Source organism: Oryx dammah, unplaced genomic scaffold (assembly GCF_014754425.2).
Source record: "Oryx dammah isolate SB20612 unplaced genomic scaffold, SCBI_Odam_1.1 HiC_scaffold_13, whole genome shotgun sequence".
In the NCBI taxonomy this organism is placed as follows: domain Eukaryota; kingdom Metazoa; phylum Chordata; class Mammalia; order Artiodactyla; family Bovidae; genus Oryx; species Oryx dammah.
The window spans coordinates 51,557,738-51,578,714 of NW_024070197.1; the positions used below are offsets into that span (position 1 = coordinate 51,557,738).

At 49.3% G+C, this 20,977-nt stretch overlaps 1 protein-coding gene across 1 annotated transcript in view; it reads left to right on the forward strand.

Moving 5' to 3' along the window:
• Positions 1–77: 77 nt before the first annotated feature.
• The window catches only part of ZCCHC14 (zinc finger CCHC-type containing 14), a 45,628-nt gene continuing 24,728 nt past the window's right edge, over positions 78–20,977 (forward strand). The window contains exons 1-2 of the mRNA XM_040253807.1: positions 78–638; positions 16,904–17,027. Of these exons, the coding sequence (XP_040109741.1) occupies positions 81–638; positions 16,904–17,027 (682 nt within the window). The 5' untranslated portion in view covers positions 78–80. The remainder of the gene's footprint in view (positions 639–16,903; positions 17,028–20,977) is intronic.

Here is a 20,977-nt window from a genome sequence, read left to right on the forward strand (position 1 = left end):
ACTCCACGCGCCCCCGGCCCCGGCCTTGGCCTTGGGCGGCGGCCCCCGGCCCCGCGTGGCGGCGCGGCGCGGGCGGCAGCATGGTGGAGAAGCGCTGCCCGCTGCAGAGGGACAGCGTGTACCGCTGGTTCTCGGAGCTGCCGTCGCCGCAGCGCGTGGAGTTCCTGTGCGGCCTGCTGGACCTGTGCATCCCGCTCGAGCTGCGCTTCCTCGGCTCGTGCCTGGAGGACCTGGCCCGCAAGGACTACCATTCGCTGCGCGACTCGGAGATCAAGGCCAACAACCCGGCCGACCTGGGCAGCCTCACCAACCTGACGGACGAGGTGGTGCGCAGCAAGCTGCTGGTGTCGCTGGCGCTGCTGGGCTCGGAGCAGCGCGAGGCGGCGGGTGTACTGTACCGCACGCTCACGCACATCGACTCCATCATCCACAACTACGGGCTGCAGCTCAACGAGGGCCGCACGGGCGATGAGTTCCTGCTGCTCTTCACCATGGCCTCCAACCACCCGGCCTTCAGCTTCCACCAGAAGCAGGTGCTGCGCCAGGAGCTCACGCAGATCCAGAGCAGCCTGAGCGGCGGCGGCGGCGGCGGCCCCGGGGGCAAGAGCACGCTGCCCACCTGCCCGGCCTGCCACAAGGTGCGTACCTGCGCCCCAAGCCCCCACCCCAAACCCCCACCGGAACCTGACCTCACGCCTTGCTCCTCAAGCTGCCACATTACCGCAAACCCCAGAGCTTCCGCCCTAACCGTGTCCTCACCGACCCCCCCACCCCAACCTCCCACTCGCACCCCAGGCGTCCGCGCCGCACTTCACTCGTGTCCCACGCCTCTCCACCCGGTACCTCCAACCCCACCCTCACTTCAACTTGCCATCTCCACCTTGCACTCCGAACCCGCACCCCAGGACCCCGCCTGGCCCCACACGCCCTTTGGGGACCCGGGGGAGGGGGCTCCGGGATTGGGAAGAGCGCCCTGACCGAAGGCCGGCCAGGCCTTCGGTCCACGTCTTCCGCTGGAAGCGCGATAAGGCCTTTGTCCCCTTAATCAGGTTCTTGGGCGACAGATAACCGCTACACAGTGTGTCCTCTTGGTTCCTCCAAATCTGGTGTTTATTATCAGAAAAGGAAGCCGCTAGTGAGGTGGGAGGTGGAGATTAGAAGGTGCTGGAAGGGTAGAAAACGTTTGCAGGGTGCCGTGTGGGGCCCGAGGCCTAAGTGCCGGTATCCCCGGAGCGGTGGGGCCAGAGTCGCCCCGAGGAGGTTAGGGTTGGCGCGGGCCGCAGGCCGCCGTGGGCACGTGTCCGTGTGTGCGTGTACGTGAGTACACACGTGAGTGTGTGCATGTATGCGTGTGTATGGAGAACATATGTGTATTTCTGAATGTGTTCCTGTGTCTGTGTTTATATTACGTGTAAGAATCAGGCTACCGTAACAGAAGGAAAAACGGGTTTGGAGCCTTGAACACCCGTGAAACAGTTACTTCTCGGTGACCCGCCTTCCTTTGTAGGAAAGGATCCCAGACTGATGGGGAGCCGGCTAGGACTAGTTAAAAGATTTGGTGTCTTCAAATTAAACAGGAAGGGCAGAGTGGTCATTCACATAGAAATGTGAACTTTTGTCTAAATGTTTCAAAACTATGTAAACACAAAGTGTTTGGAGCTCAAACTTATTTTTAGCAGCCCCCTGGGACCCTGTGCTAGGATTGTTCTCCAAGCAAAAGGATTTATCTCCAGGTTCCTATGCAATATTGCTCTTTACAGCAAAAAAAAAAAAAAAAAAGGATTTATCTGTGACCATGTGTGGTGTGTGTTTTTGTATTAAAACTGATTTTCTTTGGGAAGTGGAAGATTGCAGTCACACCAATAGTCTTAAGTGCTTTGCGATCACAGCTGAGTGTTCTAAACTAAAACTTTGATTCTCTAATTTGCTAGGGGTGGTTTTTCAGCTGTCTTTCACTGGTGAATTGTGGCTTTTAATGACTTCCTTTGAGACGTGGTTGTGGTACCTACATTGGTTTTTAATCTGTCATATCTCTTTTGAGATAGGTGCTACCTCTGAGACTGTAGTCTCGTTTTTTAAGTGTTCAAATCCCACCCTAAAAATGTTCTTGCATTTACAACAAAGGGAAAGCAGGGTCCTGTGAAATGTGGTTGTCCCCAGGGAGCTCAGTAAGCTTTGGGGTGCTGCTGCTTTGGGGGTTCAGTCTCCAGTGGCCAGTTTCACCAGCCAGTCCTCTGCTCCTGTTGCTAAGCACTGCCGCTGTCCGTGGCTGTTACTCCATTCGTAGTCAGCTCTTGAAGGGGATTCTTTAATGTGTACAGATGCCTCGCCTTGTGAAAGCAGTAGATGGTGATGATTTTAACTTTGGAGCAGTGAGCTAACCCTGGGAAAAAAAATGGGCAGTGAACTAAAGCTAGAAAAAAAATATCTTTGATAAGAGAGAGTTTTTGCCAAACCAGAACTACCCCTTGAATGAGGTTCGGGGGCTGATTCCCCTCCCCAGTCCCCCCTTCCTCCCCGCTCTGTTGGTCTGGCATGGGCTTAGAGTTGACCAGCCGTGTGACCTTGACCAGAATCCCCTCTTCGTGGTGTTTTGGAGCGGATGGCCTTGTGGGCTTGTTTGGGGGTTCCATGAGGTCCCCTGTGAGGTGCCCAGCAGATACACTGGGAGCTTCCTTTGCTGCCTTGTTGTCTTTGGCTTTCTTTAGAGGAGCACTGATTTTTTTTTTTTTTTTAATGATTTTGGCTGCAACACAGGGCTTGCAAGATCTTATTTCTCCTGCCAGGGATTGAACCCAGACCCCTGGCCATGAGAATGCCCAGTCCTAACCACTGGACTGCCAGGGAATTCTCTAGGAGCGCTAACTTAAGTAAGGCACGTTGTTAGGGAGTGAAATATTTATGTTTCAGAATGTTGGTGTTTTCTAAGTTGACTTTTGAATGTGTAGTTACTTTATGTTTCAGAATGTTGGTGTTTTCTAAGTTGACTTTTGAATGTGTAGTTACTTTATGTTTCAGAATGTTGGTGTTTTCTAAGTTGATTTTTGAATATGTAGTTACTTGGAGTTGGCATTTTTCTGGTTCATCTGTGGGGAATTGGAGAGATCTGCCTGACCCTTGATAATGAAGTTATAGTGAGTAACTTAGGGGCTCTTGCTTCCATGTTTCAGAAACAGTCATGGTGTCTAGTTTCACCGGGACAATCTAAGCTCACTCGCATTCATTTAACTTTCTGTTCCTTTGCTGATGTCTAGTGTATGCCTGAGGTTGATGCAAAACTCACGTGAAATTTACCATGTGAGCCTTTGCCTTCTTAGTATCTCTTCAGTCTGACATTTAGGGCAGTCCTGAAAAAGCAACCTGGTTAAATCTCTGTTTACATTTCTTTTTTAAGATGTTTTTTGTTTTGAGCTTGCTGAGTTTAGAGACTTTGTGTCTTTTAGAGATAAAGATGGTTGTTTTTTATTCTTTATCCTGTTTAAAGAGAGACTTGCTAGTAATTAAATTTTCTCATACAGTGGTTATTTCCAGTTGCTTCTCCAAAGTCTCACTGTTATTTTAAAATTCTTCTTTCTCCAAGGACTTGTAGAAGAAGTTTAAAAGTGTGAAGAATGTAAACTAGACATTTTAACTTTCAGAAAGGAAGGTATTCATAGAACCTGGAGGGAGAGCAGGGTGGCTTCATGGTGCTCATAGCTGACGGCACTATAGGTGTGTAGTGCAAACTGGTGATGGTAGCTGGTTTCCACTTGACCCTGCCTCTGTCTTTCATTTTATTTAATTATAAAGTCAGAGTTTTGGAAAGTTTATTTATCCTTTTCTATCTTTTCTCTGTATAAATGATAAGGTGCTGTGGTATCTGCTTATTTTTTTAAATAACAGCTTTATTGAGATTTAATCCCTATATTGTGAAATTCACCCCTTGAAGGTGTGTGATGCAGTTTTTTTGTATATTCACAGAATTGTGTAATCATCCCTGCTGTCTGATTCCAGAACATATTCATCACCCCTAAAAGAAATCTGTGCCAATTTGTATCACTTCCCATCCCCCCTCCCCTAGCCCTGAGAACTGTACTGCGTTCTGTCCGTGGGTTTGCCTGTTGTAGACACTTGATGTCAGCGGGGTTACAGTGTGTGGTCTCTGTGGCTGATTGCCTTTCCTCAGTGCACTGCTCTCAAGGGTCCCTCGGGTTGTACGAGGCCTGTGTCAGAACTGCTCTCCTTGTAGGCTGAGTGCTTTCCATTGTGTGTGTGGATGTGCCCCGTTTTGTTTGTCCCTCCATCAGTTGGTGGACAGGTGGATTGTTTCCGGTGCTTGTTTCCGAAGGACTCTTTTTCCTTCGTGGCTAGTAGACTCTTAATCCCTTACACCTAACACTCACCCGGTCATCTTTGGAGTGTTGCCAGCATCTGGCCGTCCTGAGGGACCTGACTCTCAAGACGGGAGTCCACCTGGTGGATGGCCGTGTAGTGCGCAGCGCTGTGCCCTGCAGGTCTGGGCTTCCGAGGAGCCACTCTGCTCTTGGGGCTGATGGTCAGCTCCAGGGGCACGCTGTGAGCCCCTCCTGCCCTTGTGTCCGGAATCCCTGGGTCAGGAGCTTCACGGACCTACTGTGAGAGGGTGCGGAAACCTGTTTTTAAAGTGCTTAGCGCAGGAGGGTGGTGGTTGGTGGTGGTCTTCTGGCCGTGTGCCCTGGTCAAGCTCTGGAGCCCTCCGCTGTGGAATGAGCACCAGAGAGGCTCGGGGTCCACGCAGGTGCGGTGAACACACCTGCTAACAATCCCTTGCCCAAGGCGAGCAAGAGCTGACTTTGTCTCTGACTTTAGGAAAGTTTTTGGAAATCATTGCAGTTCCGAAGGGAGACACCGAGTAATTTGTCATGTGAGCTAGAAGTGGCTTCCTCTGGTTTCTCCTTTAATCTTAAACCCTGGTCTGCTGGAGCTGGGAGTCGTCTGAAACCACAAGAAGGGACTTTGCTTGGAGCCACTGTGCTTCCTGCTCAGGTTAAAGGAAGCGCTGTGCCTGGAAGGCCACTGCAGCTCCGCGGTCACGCTTGTTCCGGGCAGCCCACGTCCAAGGCCGCCCGTCAAGGCCACTCCCAGCAAGTCTGACTTCCTTCGGTGCACTGCAGGAGAGGGTGTCCTGAGACAGATTGATTGGATTTTTTTGGCCAGCTTTTGTAGGTCCCAAAGACTGTCCTCTTTTTATAGTGAAGTACATGGTATGGGAATTGAGCTGTCCTGGGGTGCAGTTTTCACTGCTTTCTTGCTGCTGGTGTGTTCATCACAGATGAAAACCCCTCGCCTCTTCTGTAGCTGTCGTTCTGCTGCTTTCCTGCTGTACGATGGCTCAGACTATGTGACACTTGAGATACTGTCCTTTGCCCTCAGGTTAAATTCAGGCCACTTACTTTGACATGAGCTAGTTTACACGTGCGTTGTTCAACTAGACAAACGTTTGCGTTCCTAGTTCACATGTGTTCTGGGGTGTATTTGTGGAAGCTGGAAGTTTCCTATCCTGTTAGGATGTGATGAGCAATGAATGGGGTGGCATCACTGATGCAAGTTAGAATGTAAGTGTAGATAAACATCAACGTTAGCCTTGTTTCTGCAGTTTTTGAAGTTCATTATTCTTATTTAGTCTTTATTTTACCCATTTTCTCCTCAGTCCTGTACTTTTGGATTGAGGACATTTTGGATGACTGTATTTTCCCAACAAATTCTTTTGTGCATTTTACAGCTTCAGAGGAAGTAAGGAGAAGGGACCTGAGCTGGTCCAGCTTCTGTTTGTTGGCGGAATTGGTGACTGTTAATAAATAAAAAGAAAATTTTTATTACATCTAGGAAAAGCAGTTTCTACTTAAGTATCCTTTTTCCTTGCCTTCGATGGGTTAAATTTTAGAAGAGATCCCTTGAATATCTTTTTTTTTTTTTTTTGAGAAACCCCCACTCAGAATACTGCTTCTCTCTAGTTTAAGTAAGAACTGTTGCTGCAGGTTCACTATTATTGATAGTCTACAGATTATTGAGGGGTTCCTGATTTTTCACTTTTACCCTTGACGTACATGGCTTAGAAATTCGTTTCCACAGGAGAGTTTCACCCAGTCTCCATAGTTGTTTTGTATGTGCCTCACTCTGTATAGTAGCCTCTCTGTTTTACAGTTGCCCTGTAAGACTCAAACGTTATAGAAACACTTCTATCAAAGTAAAAAGCAGTTATCGAGAAGTGATAAAAATATTTGATTAGTTCTGAAGCAGCTTGTTTTGTTTTGGGTCAGAAGGCCTGGAGTCATTTCGAGTGAAGAGAAGACAGAGGCAGGACAGACCCTCTTTCCAGTAATTGCCGCCCTGGCGGCTCTCGCTGGTGCAGAGTGTCACGTGTAGGAGGCAAGGCTGGCGGCGGGACCACGGACTCGCCTGTGACGGGTCAGGGCTTGGGGTGGATGTTGTGCAGGTTTGTAGAAAAATTAGCAGCCCTCAAAATGTCTTCCCTCTCCCCGTCCTATCCTTAATTGCTCCTTTCAGGGGCAGAGCTTTCCTTTCTGTCCCAGGAAGCCCCTCTGCCTCCGTCCTGGTCCCATCTTTCTGTTTCCTCAGGGACACTGTTGGGTCACGTGCTGTACTCTGCCGCTTCCTGTCCTCCCCACCTCCCCACGCCAGTCTTTGACCTTTGCTGTTTTCCCACTTGGCGCATCAGCACTTTGCTGGAGGCAGCAGAACCCTTCCTTGCACATGAACCCTCGGCCATCCACTGTGGTCTCGTTCCTCTGTGGCCAGGTCTTGCTTTCCAGGGGGCACCCATTTTTAATAGTCTGGTGTGAAGTCTTCCAAAGTTCTAATGCCTATCTAAATATATACATACGTATTCTTTGAAAACATAGTGTATACATAATTCAGTACAAATGGATCTCTCATCTACGCCGTTCTTCATGAGTGTGACTGAGTGTGTGCACGCACACATGTGCACACACACCCCCAGTGATACAGGACACAGTAGCCTCTTTGGAATCAGTACTACTGCTCTGGGGCTGACTGTCAGCTATTCCTCAGCCTCCTGTAACCTGGCTTCTGCCCCCAGCCTCTTCAAGGAAAACAGTTTTAATTAAAGAGTACCCAGTAATCTTTTAAATTAAGAATATTTTAATAATGAGAGGTAAAAATAAATTGAAAAGCTACAAAAGAATATTCAATGAACCATCCCCTTCTCCTCACTCCCCTGTCCCCCATGCACTTGGGGAAGGATACACAGAACATTTCAGGCTTCTGTTCCCTTACCTGAGTGTAGATACATTTTTAAAACAGGTTTATTTTTACCCAGGAACCCATGCAGTTCTGTTCCCCTCTTTGTTTCTTGTAGAACCTTCCAGAAAGACTCTGTATTTATAGATACATGACTGGTGCCTTACCGCACGCACAGGTCTGTCCATCGCTTGTGCCTCTTGGCATCTTTCTTGATGGGCATCGTGTTGCCTGCAGAGCTGCTGCCCTGGGTCTCTGTTGATGGGCTCTGTTCCCATCTCACTGCTGCAGACCACCCTGTCACTTCCCTGTCCTGTGCATGCCACCTGCGTGTGGCAGACAGCACGTGTGGCCTTCTATATGTGGTAAGTGTGTCTGCAGAGAAGAAGCCTGGACGTGGGGTTGGCTGTGGGTCACATGGTCTCTGCTCCTGTGATTACTGGGGTGTTGCCCAGAATGTGAGGAGGTGAGGAATACCGCTCAGTGTGGGGGCACATGTTCAGGTGATCCATTTTATTTATTTTTGTTGAGCTCTCTATATCCTTTGCCCCCTCTCTGTTGGGTTATTGATCTTGTCTTTATTCTTTTTTAGGAGCTCTATAAGTTTCAAGGAAATTGTCCTTTTGTCTCTAGTGAAAGTTTCAGGAATTTATTTTCCAGGTTTGGGTTTTTTTCCAAGACTCTGCCATGCAGTGTGGGCTTTTCCTTTTGACGTTGCCTTTGTCAGTCTTGCCTGGCTTCGGGGTGTTGTGTTGTAATTAGAAACGCAGTGTGCATTGTGCGTTGTACACATGACTGTACATGTGCATAGACTGTGCTCATAAAAACGTAATGCATTGTACACAACAACCATTCCCTGTGGTGTGCTTATATGGAACTTGGTGTGGTTTCTCATTTTGCATTTAACCAATCCATCTGGAATTTATTTGGTCTAAGGTACAAAGCTAGTTTTATATTTTCCAGATGACAGCCTAGCTGTCCCAGTGCCATTTGTTGAATAACACACCCTCCCTCTCAGATTTGAAATGTGGCGTATTTCCGGGTATGTTTCAGTTCACTTCTGGACTGTCTGTTGGATCTCACTGATGTCTCCATCCTGATGACCTGTGATTTGCCAGATTCACCCCTTATCTTTCTCATCTCATTTGTTCCGTGGGCTCTCTGCACTGTAAAATTCTCTGGGGGATGGTGTTTTGTTTTTTAAACAACTGTGGCTGCTGAGACTGCTCAGTTAAAGGGTCTGGGTGGGGCTTGGTTGGGGCTGCCTGGGAGCCCCGCCCCACCTTATTCTCTGAGAACCCTCCCCCACCCCCACCCCCAACTTCCTCCCCTTGTTTGTGCCTTTGTTTCTGTTTCTCCTGCTCTCCTGCCCTTTTGATGATGGTATTCCTCTGACTTCTCTCTGCTCTTGTTACTTGATAATTCATGACATTTCAGCTGTGGTCTGCCCTCTCTCTTATTCCCCAACTCTAACCAGCTGCGACTGAGCTGTGGCCGGATGTTCCAGGGAGCTCGGGGCGTCCAGAGGCGAGGTCCTGTCTTCCATCCCTGACCGCTGAGCAGGACCCACACCGTTGGCAAGTCTGCCTGCTTTCTCATCTCCACAGTCATTGATCTCCACCGACACGGCTGCACGACAGCCGGGTTGTGCTCTCCTGTCTGTCGGTCTGTGTCTCGCTCCCCCTGTCCCCCACCTCTCCCTGACGATCTTGGCATGATGGTTACATATGCGGGACACTTCTTTGTAAGTGGATTTGGGTAATTTATGAGGGCGTCAGGGCACTGAGCACAGTAGTCTTCTGGGAATGAGCACAGTAGTCTTCTGGGAATAAGCACAGCCCTAGCCATGGGCAGCTCCACTTCATCCCGAGTCAGGAAGCAAGCGAGTGACGGCCTCCTTTTAGAATTAACTGCTGTCCTTAAGTCCACAAGAGACAACTGTAGAGCTTCTCTCCCTTGTTTTGTGATCAAATTTAAAAACAGAAACTTTGGTGCCTTATCTCTTTTTAGAAATAACAGTGACATGTTCGGGTGCTGCCGTTAAGCGGGCTCTGGTCTAGGATCCCTGATCTGGGTCTAGTGTGTGACGGTGCCCCGCTGACTGCAGGCTTCGGGTGTCGCAGCAGTGGCCCGGGAAGCTGCCCGTAGGGCTGGTGCTCTCTGGCCTGAGCTCCTAGCGTGGCGCGCGCCGTCCCAGCGTGGCCACCTGCCCTCGGCCTGGCTGTGTGTCTTCAGCTCTGTCTGTACTCAGTTCCTCATGTTCATGCACCCCCTTTTCCCCCGAGTGCCCCCCAGATGCTCTGCTCTCAGAGTGGACATCTGGCCCCACTGCTTGGCTCACACAATCTATGAAGAAGCCTTCTTTGGCTCCTTCTGCCCTAGCCCTTACCATACTGTGTTGTAATAGGTTTCTTCACATTTTCATTCCCAAACTTTGATTATTGGAGGCAGAGACTGTGTCGTCATCTTTTAGTCCCAGAGGCTAGCGGTCCCTGCCTCCTGGTAGGGGGGCTTTGTCCTGAGCAGTGGAGGGACATGCCGGGGGTTTTCGAAAGGCCACCTGAATGGAAACATTGTCTTCCTCAGTGCTTTTCTTTCCCCTGGGCCTATTAGTAACAGCTAACGGCTGTTTCTCTTATGTACTATATAGATGCAGAGTCTAGTGAATTTTAACTTCTGTGTCCTGCTTTTTTTATTTTTCAAAAGCTGGTGTGCAAAAGCTTCTGTTGGGAGAAACTCTCTGAACTTGATAGTTTGGCTTTATATATACCTTGACAAAACCGAGTTGATGGACAAGTGCACTGAGAGCCGGGAACAGAGAGTGTATTCTTCCAGTGTTCTGATGGGCTTGTCGCCTGTAAAACTACACACGTGGGTCAGGTGGTCTCAGAGAGGAGTCTGTAGCTCTGAAAGTAAGACTGATTGTATTCATGTAATGTTTGCAAAATTGTAAATCGTGGTAAGCCTAGATATTTCAGTGTACTTACTGTAGAATGGCAGGAAACCGAACGACTGTTACCATCCTAGTTGTTAGTTATATTTCTGTTCTACTTTAAACGTTGATGTCGAATTCATCATGAGAAAGTAGCCTTGTAGCATCATTTCTGATTATTTAGGACTTTTACATAAGAACCTCAATAGAATTACTAGAAAGAAATTGTTCCTCAGTTTTCTTACTGATTCACAGTGAATCTAATTAAAACATGTATTATGTAGGAACTACTTCTAGAAATATTATAGTCTAGACTAGAAAAAAAAATAACTGAAAAGGAAAGAGAATTAATTTGTGGGGAAGAAAAACAGCCCCTCCTCCCATCACATTTGGGCATTTTAATAAAAATTAAAAGCTTGGGGATAATGGTAACAGCCTATCTCTATAACAGTTAATTAAGTGAATGAGATACTTTGATGTGGGTTGTTGGGCCATGTGGGAGAGTGTGTGGTGAAAATAGCCTACAATGGATGCCCCATCTGTCTTGGGCTGTGACCCCACTGGACACAGCACTCCCCGGGCCCCTGCTTCCCCGGAGAGGACCACGCTTCTATCACCAGCTTCCCGACCTCTGTTCCGGTGTGCTAACTTTGCAGATGGGAATTTTCTGAAAAGGCTTGTTTGTGTGGGTCTTTTCCTTGACTAGTTACGAAGCTCAGGAGCCATGCGCTGGTAATACTTGTGTTGGGGAGGCTGAGTTACCAATCGCAGTGATTTTTTTCCAGCTCACAGGGCTCCTACCGAGACACATCCCTGGGGCCTGCTTCACTGGTGCTTCTGAACCTTTGATATGTCCTCATGTCCTCTTTTCCAGCTGGGGGTCCGGCTCACCCCCAGCATCTGTGGGCGCCTGCTCTGCCCATCGCCGATGCGCCAGTGTTCTGGGCTGATTCTGTGTCGTGGCTCGCGCCCTGGGGCGTCGTGCAGCAGCCCCGGGACGCGCTGTTCTGTGAGGTTTGTCAGGTGCTGGAGTGTTACGTCAGGGGCCAAAGTGGGCAGTCGAGCCCACTTCACTTATTATGACTAAACACTGAGCCCGGTTCTTAAAGAGTACCCCAGTATTGATGCATCCTTCTGGCCAGGATGTGCACGATACCGGTGTTGTGCATACTATGCCCTTCTCGTTGGAAGGGCTGAGGGTGAAAATAGCCTGTGGTGGATACCCTCTCTGTGTCTTTGGCTGTGATGTTCTGGAAAGAAACTACTGGAATGGACCTTGCATGCCGAGGGGAGCAGCTTCCACCAGGACACCGGTCACATGACTTACGTTTTTCCTGAAGGGGAGGACTATCTTCCTGAATGTATTTTACATTTCAGACAGAGTCGCTTTCAGAGTTTATAGAGATGGGGGTTTGTTCCCACCTGGCTGTGCCTTTTGAACTTGTGCATTTAATAGCATTTCTCTGTGACCCCTTGCATCATTGTGTTCCTCACCGCTAACATTGTGCCTTTCTCTCCAAACCACTGTTTTGAATACTCCCCAGCCCCACCTTAAATTTCCTGCCTATCACCTGCTCAGTTCCAGGAGAATACACCTGAGCTGTTAGGTCGTTTAAAATAAAGCTCTGAGTGAGAGCTGGTAGTGCGCTCAGACGAAGCCTTGCCTGCTCTGCACCTTGGCCATGTCGCCAGCCTGGACCGCGGTGGCTTGCTGCGAGGCGCTCCCGCACTGTCCTCCCTTACTGCCAGGCTCTGGTTTAATCGTAGGCTGTGGGGTGGCCTGGAGCCGAAGTTGTGAGCTTTTGGGGGCACACGGTGGGGCTGGGTGTACCGTGGGGCTGTACCTCCCAGGGCTGCTTGTGAAGAACTTGGCTCTAGAGTTGCTTTGCTAGAACTCATCTAGTTACGTACTTGGTACCTCGTGCTGAGATTTTTGAGTGGTAATCATTTTTTTTCTCCCATCTTTTCGCTCTTTTTAATGAGCAGAGCTCTAGGGTAAGGAATATTAAGAGGAATGTTTTTATGTGGAAAACAGTTTTTGGTTAGCTCTGGCTTTCACTTGTCCTAAGTCAGCAAATAGCTTTCACTATTAAACTATCTATTTTCTTGTTCTGGTTTTTTAGAGACACGTAATCACTGCTTTAGTAAAATGCTTACAAATCACTTTTCGTTCTGATTTTATGTGTTTTTTCCCATTGACTTACAAGTATCAACATTCAGCACGTTGTTCTTCCCACTGTAGAGGCGGCACTTGGAGAACAAGTTGGAAATCAGGGACTCTGTAGACGCTGGAGTTGCGGGTCTGTTCCTGCTCCTGGAAGCCCCTCCCACAGGTGTTTGCTTGGCTGGCTCCTCTCCCGCCAGGCTTTAGCTCCACTGGCCTGCCCCCAGTGGCGGGGTTTCCTGTCGGGGCTTCTCAGCACCTCTGACAGCTCCGTGACAGCACCGGCGGCCAGGAGACAGGGCAGCCACCGGGATGAGCAGCTGCTGTGTTTTAGAAGTGGCTTCTGTTTGACCTTTTCATGTTGTTTGCATCTTGTAGAAAGGTGCTCTTATTTACACTTGGTATCTTTAGCTTTTTTCCTAATCCTAATAGTGATTATTCCTTTCTAAAAAATTAGAAAACAAAAAATATATTTTAATCACTCAGATAAAAAATACTATTAAAATTATGGCATATTTTTTTCTTTTTCCAATGCCTATAATGTATGTGTCTATACAATTTATATGTTACACATTCACATACCTAAATGTGAGTGTTCCCCATGCCTTTCATTTTCTGAAGTTGTTTTTTAAAGGCTGCATAATATTTAATCATATGGATGTACATTTGCGTATTTAGATATTAATCTTGATGGATATTTTTTTTCCCCCTTTTTGGCTGCACTGCACGGCTTGTGGGATCTCAGTTCCCTGACCAGAGATCAAACCCATGCCCTCAGTGGTGAAAGCTTGGAGTCCCAACCACTACACCACCAGGGACTTGCCTGTTTTTCTTCTTTTGAACCTTAAATGCACTTTCTTGCACACAAACCCTTGTATCACTGGTTATCTTCTTAGGACAGATTCCTCCCAGCGCATGAGTGGGCCCAGGGGTCTAGAGGCAGTGAAATTTGTTACAGACACACGGCTGTGGCGATTTGCACTTGCTTGCTGGGGGCGAGGTTGCTCCCCTGTGACATCACGAGCACTGACTCATGGGGCATTTGTCTGCCTGTGGTCCAGATAATCAGGTCACTGTCCATGCTGTTGCAGGGTGGCACTCGCTCTTCATAGAAGAGTTGCCCGTGGGTGGAGTGTCTATTTAGAGGAGAGGGCAGCCCCCAGGTTCCCAAGACCGGTGATGCAGAATCCGGGGTCCTGCCTGGACTGCGTCCCTGGGCGAGGTCATCGATACAGCTTTGCATGCTCTGCTTGGGGTGCGGTCGAGCGGCCGCCCAGGGGAGCTTCTCTGTGGGACCCTGTGGGTGTACGTCCCCTCCAGGTGTCCCGTCTGTGCCGTGTGTCAGCACGTGAACCTGTGCAATTGCCTTCCTGGCTGGCCTGCATATGCCCTGGTTGTCACAGCAACTGCCATTTCACTGAGCCCTGACTGTCTTTCCAGCACGCTACTTCAAATGCTTTCCATTTAATTCTCACAAAAACCCTGCAAGGTGGGTGCAGTGGAAGAAGCTGAACGTGTGCCGGAAAGAGGTCTTGGCCTTGGTGGCTTGATCGGTGGGGCCACGGCTGCAGAGTCCGAGCTGTGTATGAGACAGGGTCGAGGGGGCCCTGGCTGAGGGTGCAACCAGGACAGAGGCCTCCAATTTTTCCTGACCATCTTCCTGCCCCGGAGGCCCAGTGGATGGAGCAGAGGGCCGTGGGAGATGTCAGGAGCCAGATCCCGTGGGTCGTAGGAGGGGCGGCTGGGAAGGTGGAAAAGAAGCTGACTGGCCCAGAGGGTGTCAGTCGGCGGGCACTGGCAGGAAGCGGGACTGCAAGTCTAATGGAAAACATCCGTCAGGGCTGTGCTGGGCTGGTGGCTGGACCGCGTCTTCCCAGAGCCTCCCGGCAGCAGCAGAAGCGACCCCGGCACCAAGCAGGGCTCCGTTCTGAGTCCATCAGGCTGCTGACGGCTCTGCTTGTGAGCGTGAGTCAGACAGCGCTCGGTTGAGCAGTGTGGGTCACATGGGGCAAATTAGCTTCACCAAAAATAACCCCAAAAACAGCATTTCTGGGAAGCACAAGTGAAGACAGCTTTCAGTGTAAACAAAGGACCAGAGAGAAGATAGAGCCTGGGTTGAAAGAAGTGAACGTTTGGAAAACTAGGAAGACATGCTTTAAAAGTGCCAAGGAAAACAAATGTTTTTTTTTCTTGTTTCAGTTTTAGTTTTCTTTCCTGTATTTATGTAGGATGCAGTGCATCCATCCTGCTGGGTAACTCCAGGGTTCCATGTGCCGTCAGGGCTGAGAACCAGAGTCATTTCCGCGCCACTGCCCCCGCCCCCGGCTTTGCTGGATGAGTTCTCTGCTTCAGTGTTCATCAGAGGGGCTGACGGCACTGCAGTCCATTTTTGCAGCCCCCTCCTCAAAGGCTGTGAGTCTGGAGCGTGGCATCTGTTTTGGCCGGTTGGGCTGTTGCAGGCTGGGCAGGGGTGTGTGTGTGTCTGCTCCACGCAGAGAGGTTCTTCACGGGCCAGGAGGGCCTGCGCTTCTGTTAGCTGTTGCTGAGACCCTCAGTCTCCCTCACCTTAGGATCAGGACTTAGAATTACCCGCCAGGGCAGCAGAGAGAACGTGGGGGTTCCTGGGGGTCAGGCCAGATGTGGGAAGTCGGCTGCCATTGTGTTTAGGGTATTGGAAATGTCAGCCTACCAAAATACTGTTTGTTATTTAAAATCTTGCTTTTTGAGTAACTTTGTTGTGGCTCAGTTGCTAAGTCATGTCTGACTCTTTGCAGCCCCATGGACTGCAGCACACCAGACTCCACTATCCCTTGGAGTTTGCTCAAACTCATATCCATTGTGTTGTGCTTGTCAGTGCTTTTACCTTATTTAATAATGAAGTTCATTTCTGGAATATTCTGATCATTGGATGATAAAAAAAAACTTTGCTCCACCTAAAGGAAATAATGCAAATTAAACTACAAATATAAGTAATTGGAAAATATAACTGTCTTACAGCATTTTGGTAAATGTTACCAAATGAATAGACTTTTTTGGCAGAGTGCTGCAGGGGGAGGGTTTTCTTCCTTGAGTTCCGTAAACTTGCAGGTTAGCCAGACCTGCAGACTTACTGAGCTTATGTGGGTCCGCGCATGTGGGGAGGGGACACCTGCACAGCCGGGGCCTTCCTGGGCCGGAGACTGGCCGCTGGGAGCAGGTGGGGTTGTGCCTGTCGCCGCCTCCCTGAGCTCTGTCTGTGGGGGGCTGGGTGTCCCGTCTCCTGAGGTGGCTGGTGCGTTCTACCCACCCCCACCTGCCCCAGGCCCTCCACCTCTGCCAGGTGCCCCGGCCAGGCCTGCACACAGCAGGGTCTGTGCTGCCGCCCACCCGCTTGCCAGGTAACAAGGTGAACTGAGGGCAGCGGCAGCCAGAGAGCTTCCTCTGTGCATCTCGCGTTCTCTTCGGGTCAGGGTTGGGACCAGAAGTCATGCCCCTTTTCCCCAAACCTTCTCTTTGGCTGTGTGTGTAGCACTGTGTTTCTCCATCTTTTAAAACTTGCTGCTTTTGGTAAACTTTAAAATCGTAACTTTTCTGTATTGTCCTTTTAAATTGTGAGTAGGTAGATATTAAAGCATTGGTCATTTTTATTCCTCTAAATCCTAAAAGTAATAAATACATTTGGCTATAAAAATTTTCAAATACTGGTCGTCATTAGGGGAAAAAAGTAAAGGTGCTGCCCCTCCCTCACCCGCTCCCAAGGACCCCCCTCCCCGCCCCTCCTCGCCCCTCCCCTCCCCTCCTGAGGTCACTGTAGAGTCCGAGATGGCCTTGGGGCGGGGGGGTCCTGGCTTTCTGTAAACCTAAGACGAGGGAGCGGGGATGGAGCAGCCCTCCTGGCTCCTGTCGGGAACTTGGTGTAGGCTGAACCCCCAAGGCCAGCATAAAGTGGGGGGCTGCAGGCAGTGGTCCTTTTCTTCCTGGGTCTCTGTCAATAGCTGTTCAAGGTATTTTCAGTGTTCCACTGTTACAGTGAGCGTGTCCCCCCGACACACACACACATCGTTCTCACCCATGAGTACTTTGTATGACAAATACCCAGAGATGGGATTGTAACGTATTTCTAGAATATGCTTTTTAAAAATGCACCTCCAAATAGATCCAGGTCTATCCTGTTCTCTCCTATTTTTATTAGAGCATTTTATTAGTTTTTTTCAAGATTTATAGGACAGTGTAAAGTCCTGCTTTGTAATTAATAGGAAACTGTGATTTGAAGAACTGAAAAATCAGGTTATGCCTCAGATAGGATTTGTGACGGCTTAGGTAACAGCTTCTACCCAGCGAGCGAACTGCTGGCCCAAGTCATGAGCCCGCATGTCTGCTCAAACCGGGATGGCTTTACATTTCAGTGGTGAGTGGTGAATTGCTCGAAGTTCTGTCTTCCGCCTGAAGTGCTCACACTAGCGATGACTGTTTTACAGAAATATTGGAAGCTACAGTAAACATCAGTGACTTTCAAATAAAAATGAAAATCCTTACACAGGAACTAAATTTAGGAAGAAAATAAGATGATGGTGGCTTTGTCCCCGCAGGTCACGCCCAGGCCGGAGCCCCCCGTCAGCAGTGTGAGCAACAGCTTGGAGAACGCCCTGCACACATCCACACATTCCACTGAGGGGTCGCTGCCCAAGAGGCCCGGAGGGAAACTGTCCAGAGGTGAGCCGGGGCCGCGGGGAGGATGGGGTGTGGGGAGGAGCTGAGGGTCGTGGCGTTTGGCTGGATGCTTCCAGGTGCTTTGAAAATGCCAGTCTTAGATGCATCACTTTTTCTGAATTCTGCCAGTTCTGCACGGACGTGTCTGGACTGTGGAAGTCTCGCGTCTTGATGTTTATCAAGGGGAAGTCAGTGGCCGTTGTCGTGCCGCGCCCCGCGCCGGGGCTCCTGCGTTAGAGCAGCGCTTTGTGCAGTGACGCGCCGTTGTCTCCGCACTCACGTGGTCGCCGCCAGCCCCATGTGGGGCCCATGGGACTGAGGGCCTGAACTCGTAGTCTTATTTCACTACGTTGCAGTTACGCTGGCTCAGCGAGGACAAGGCAGCTCTCCCTCCCACAGTGGGAGGCTGATCTCCCTGGTTCTCAGCCGTCTGGCTTCGTGCAGCCACAGTGGACAGTGTCAGGCCGGTGGCCCCCTGGCCAGTGGTGTGGGCCCTTGGGGGGCTCACAGGGACAGGATGGGGCGCAGCCCGCAGGGCCCCCAGCTGCTCTCGCCTTCTGGTTTGGAGCTGGGCGAGGGTGCCGGCGGTGCCGAGTCCTCACACCTGTGGCTGAGGGCCTGGATGGCTGTCCTCATTATGCTTTTCTCCTGTCGGCACAATTATCAAGATCCTTCATTCCTGTGTTTTAATGTAATTGCTGGTTGAACAGCAGTGTCTGTCTCTTGCCGGGATGCCTGGTGCAGAAAGGCAGGACTGTGGTAGGACTGGACCTGACTGCTCTCAGACATCATGACACTTAGAAGATGCAGTGAACCAGACCTTGCTGATTGTCTGCAGTGGTCTCCATTCAGTGGTCACAGGTAACCATAGTTCTTCTGCCGTGAAACTGACCTAGCAGGTAACTGGTCATTGGTTTATTGTTGGTGCTTTTCCCAGTACCCTGTTACTGCTCTTTGGAAAGTCTGAAGCCACTATCAGCGTTACTAGTTTTCTTGTCTTTTCTGTACCCCACTTCAGTTTTGGATTGTCTGTGCTTTTTAAAAGTCTTCAGAGACATAGTTCAACTTACAAACAGGTCAGACTTTTGTGTTTCTTCAGGTTACAGCTCAGGGGACAGTGGTAAGGACGGTCTGAAGCCCTGACTAGTCTTAGAAGGTGGTCCTAGCTTGTTATACTTTAACCCACCCGATCTTCCTAAGACCCTGTGGGACTCAGGTATAACAACCTGGTTCATTGTAACCGCAGTCCCCATTTCAGATAGGAGAACTGAGTTGTGGTTAAGCAGCGTTCCTAAGATAAGCTGGGATTCCAACTCTGAGATCCCAACACTTGGTTAAACAGAAGAGACTAGGAAAGGAAAGCCTTGCACGCATTAGGTGGAAGCCGTACCTTTTTCTCTCTACTGTTGACTGAAGCTTTCAGGTTCAGCCTTCCTCGGGAAGCCGCCTGGCAGCTCACAGGAGCCCGCTGGTGATGCCGCAGCCCCACGGAGCAAGCTGGTGCTCGTTCTGCTCAGGGATTAAATAACGGTGCCCAAGGTCATGCAGCTGGGGTGTCACAGTTTACACAGCTACAGGCTGCGGAGCCCCTGGTCTCCCCCTGCCCTGATGTATGGGTCCTGGGCCTGCCCGCCTGCCCTGGCCTCCTGTCCCCCATCTCCGCCACCATTTTAATTTCCTCCCAACACAGATGCTGTCACCCCTGGGCCTAGACTGCGTGTGGCTCTGCTCAGCAGGCCCTTCCCTTCCCTTTTAAAGTCTTGCCCCACAGTGCTGCTGTAGACTGAGTGAGTTCACCAGTCACAGCCACTGCGGGGCCTCATGCATGCGAAGGCTGAACAAATGCTTGCCTTATAACAAACGTAAATAAGTGAATTCCTCAAGTCCTTAAGTTCAAGTGCTGTATTGCTAACCATCCAAATGGAATATGGATTCATTTCCTAATTTTCTACTTTAGATGTATCTTTTATCAGCTTTATGTTTTCTGGATCATGTTCAACTTTTGTTTATATCTTTCTGGAGAACTAACAAATCAAATAATGCAGGGGAGCTAGATGATAAAATCAAAGAAAAGTAAATTTATAGAGTTCTTAAATTCATATAACGTGACCTAAAAAGATGTAGAAAAGAGGATCAGTTTAATCAGCATAGTAGTGAATGCTCAAATTTTAACAACAGTTAAAAGAAGCAGTGTTTTAAAAAATTATTTCCATTAACGCAGACAACTAAATGCTAGATGAAAGTGAGAAAGTAAATTGATATTTAGGAACATTATTTAGCTGAGACTTTTAAGAATACAGCTTTTAAATTCTTGGATGAAAATTAGATTTCAGTAATAAAACTGTAAAGCTGGAGGCATCTTAAATATTATTCTGGTTCAGTTTCTTTAATTATGAGGACACTGAGTTCTGTTGTATGGAGCTTGAGAGAAGGTGTTGTGCTAGAAAATGATTATTTTTCATATTTTCTCTCACTCATCAATAAAACCCTTTTTACTATGCTTTCTTTTAGCTTTGGTTTAGTTTTGGGTTTGGCATAAAATTGGTATCTTGTTATTGACTGTACCAAATTAAGCTATTTAACAAAGATACCCTGAAATCAAGTAAAACACATAATTAGCAGGAAACTGACGACAACTTGGTTTTTTCCAGAAGTCTTTAGGGTAGAAAGGGAAGTGTTTCAGAGGAGAGCCTCCTTCTCGGGGCATGTTAAAGCCATTACCTTGGGGTGGCCTGTTCTCTCGTGCGACGTGGCCGTCAGCTCCGGGAGGTCACGTGACGGCACTTGGCAGCGAAGGCGGCCCTTAGGCTGTGGGTCTCACAGGCACTCCCAGGCTGGGGTCGGGAGTGTGTTCCTGGACCTGGCGGTGTGGCTGCTGGAGGGGGTGTGAGCCCGCCGGACCCCGCTTGGGCCTTCCAGGGCACCTGCCTGCACTCTTACCACAGTGCATTTTATGGTCTTATCCACACAGCTCGGCTTCCCTCCTTTCTTAGTGACAGTAGTGCTCCGGTCATTTAATTAGGCATGGATCCAATTATAAAAATGGGAGTTCAGTGCAATTACACATCTTGCTGAAGGCCATGTGCTCTGACTCGTAAGATTTGAGGAGAACCGCTGGTGTACAACTTTAATAAGAAAAGAAGAAAACTTGAGCCCAGGAAATGCTGAAAGGAAGCAGCACACCGTCACGTGCTGTTTCTCCACGTGGGAGCAGGTTGGTGGCCTCAAGCCGGAGTCCCGCTGCGTGCCCCGCCTGAACCCCTTCACGGTCTGGGCCCCGGGGAGGCGCGCTCATCCTGGGTGATCTTCCCGCCCAGCCCTGGGTCTCGGGGGTCTTCCCAGTCAGCGCTAATCCTGTCTTGGGCTGTGTTCTCTTCCTCAGGTGATGGTTTGATATCCAGCCCCTTAAACTGACAAGTTTTTTCGCTTATACATTTCAGAAAGGAGTGGGGCTTCACGTGTGACATGACCCAGTCTGTAGGCTCACAAGGGTAGCAGGAGGGAAGGGGGGCCTTGTCTACCAGTGGGCTTTCAGTGGGCCGTCAGCAAACGTGTGTGCACACAGGTAAACACTCTAAAACCATGGAGCCACACTGCAGAGATGTGACAGGAAAACTAACCGTAACTCCACCACCAGACACAGTTAACCCTGTCAGTTTTGATCATTTATTTTCAGTCTCTCTTTTACATTTTAAGCTATAACCATGTTATACATGCAGTTTATAATGTTTCAGGTAAGAGGATAAGCACTTGTTCATGTTTGTATTGTCATAGACATGGGCTTTAGTAGCTCCAGAGCTGGGAGTGTCTTATAGCCATGGTCTTTAGTAGCTCCGGAGCTGGGAGTGTCTTACAGACATGGTCTTTAGTAGCTCCGGAGCTGGGAGTGTCTTACACATCTTTGAAGCCTGGCTGAACACCTCCCAGCCCGGCCCTCATGCTGGCCACCGTCA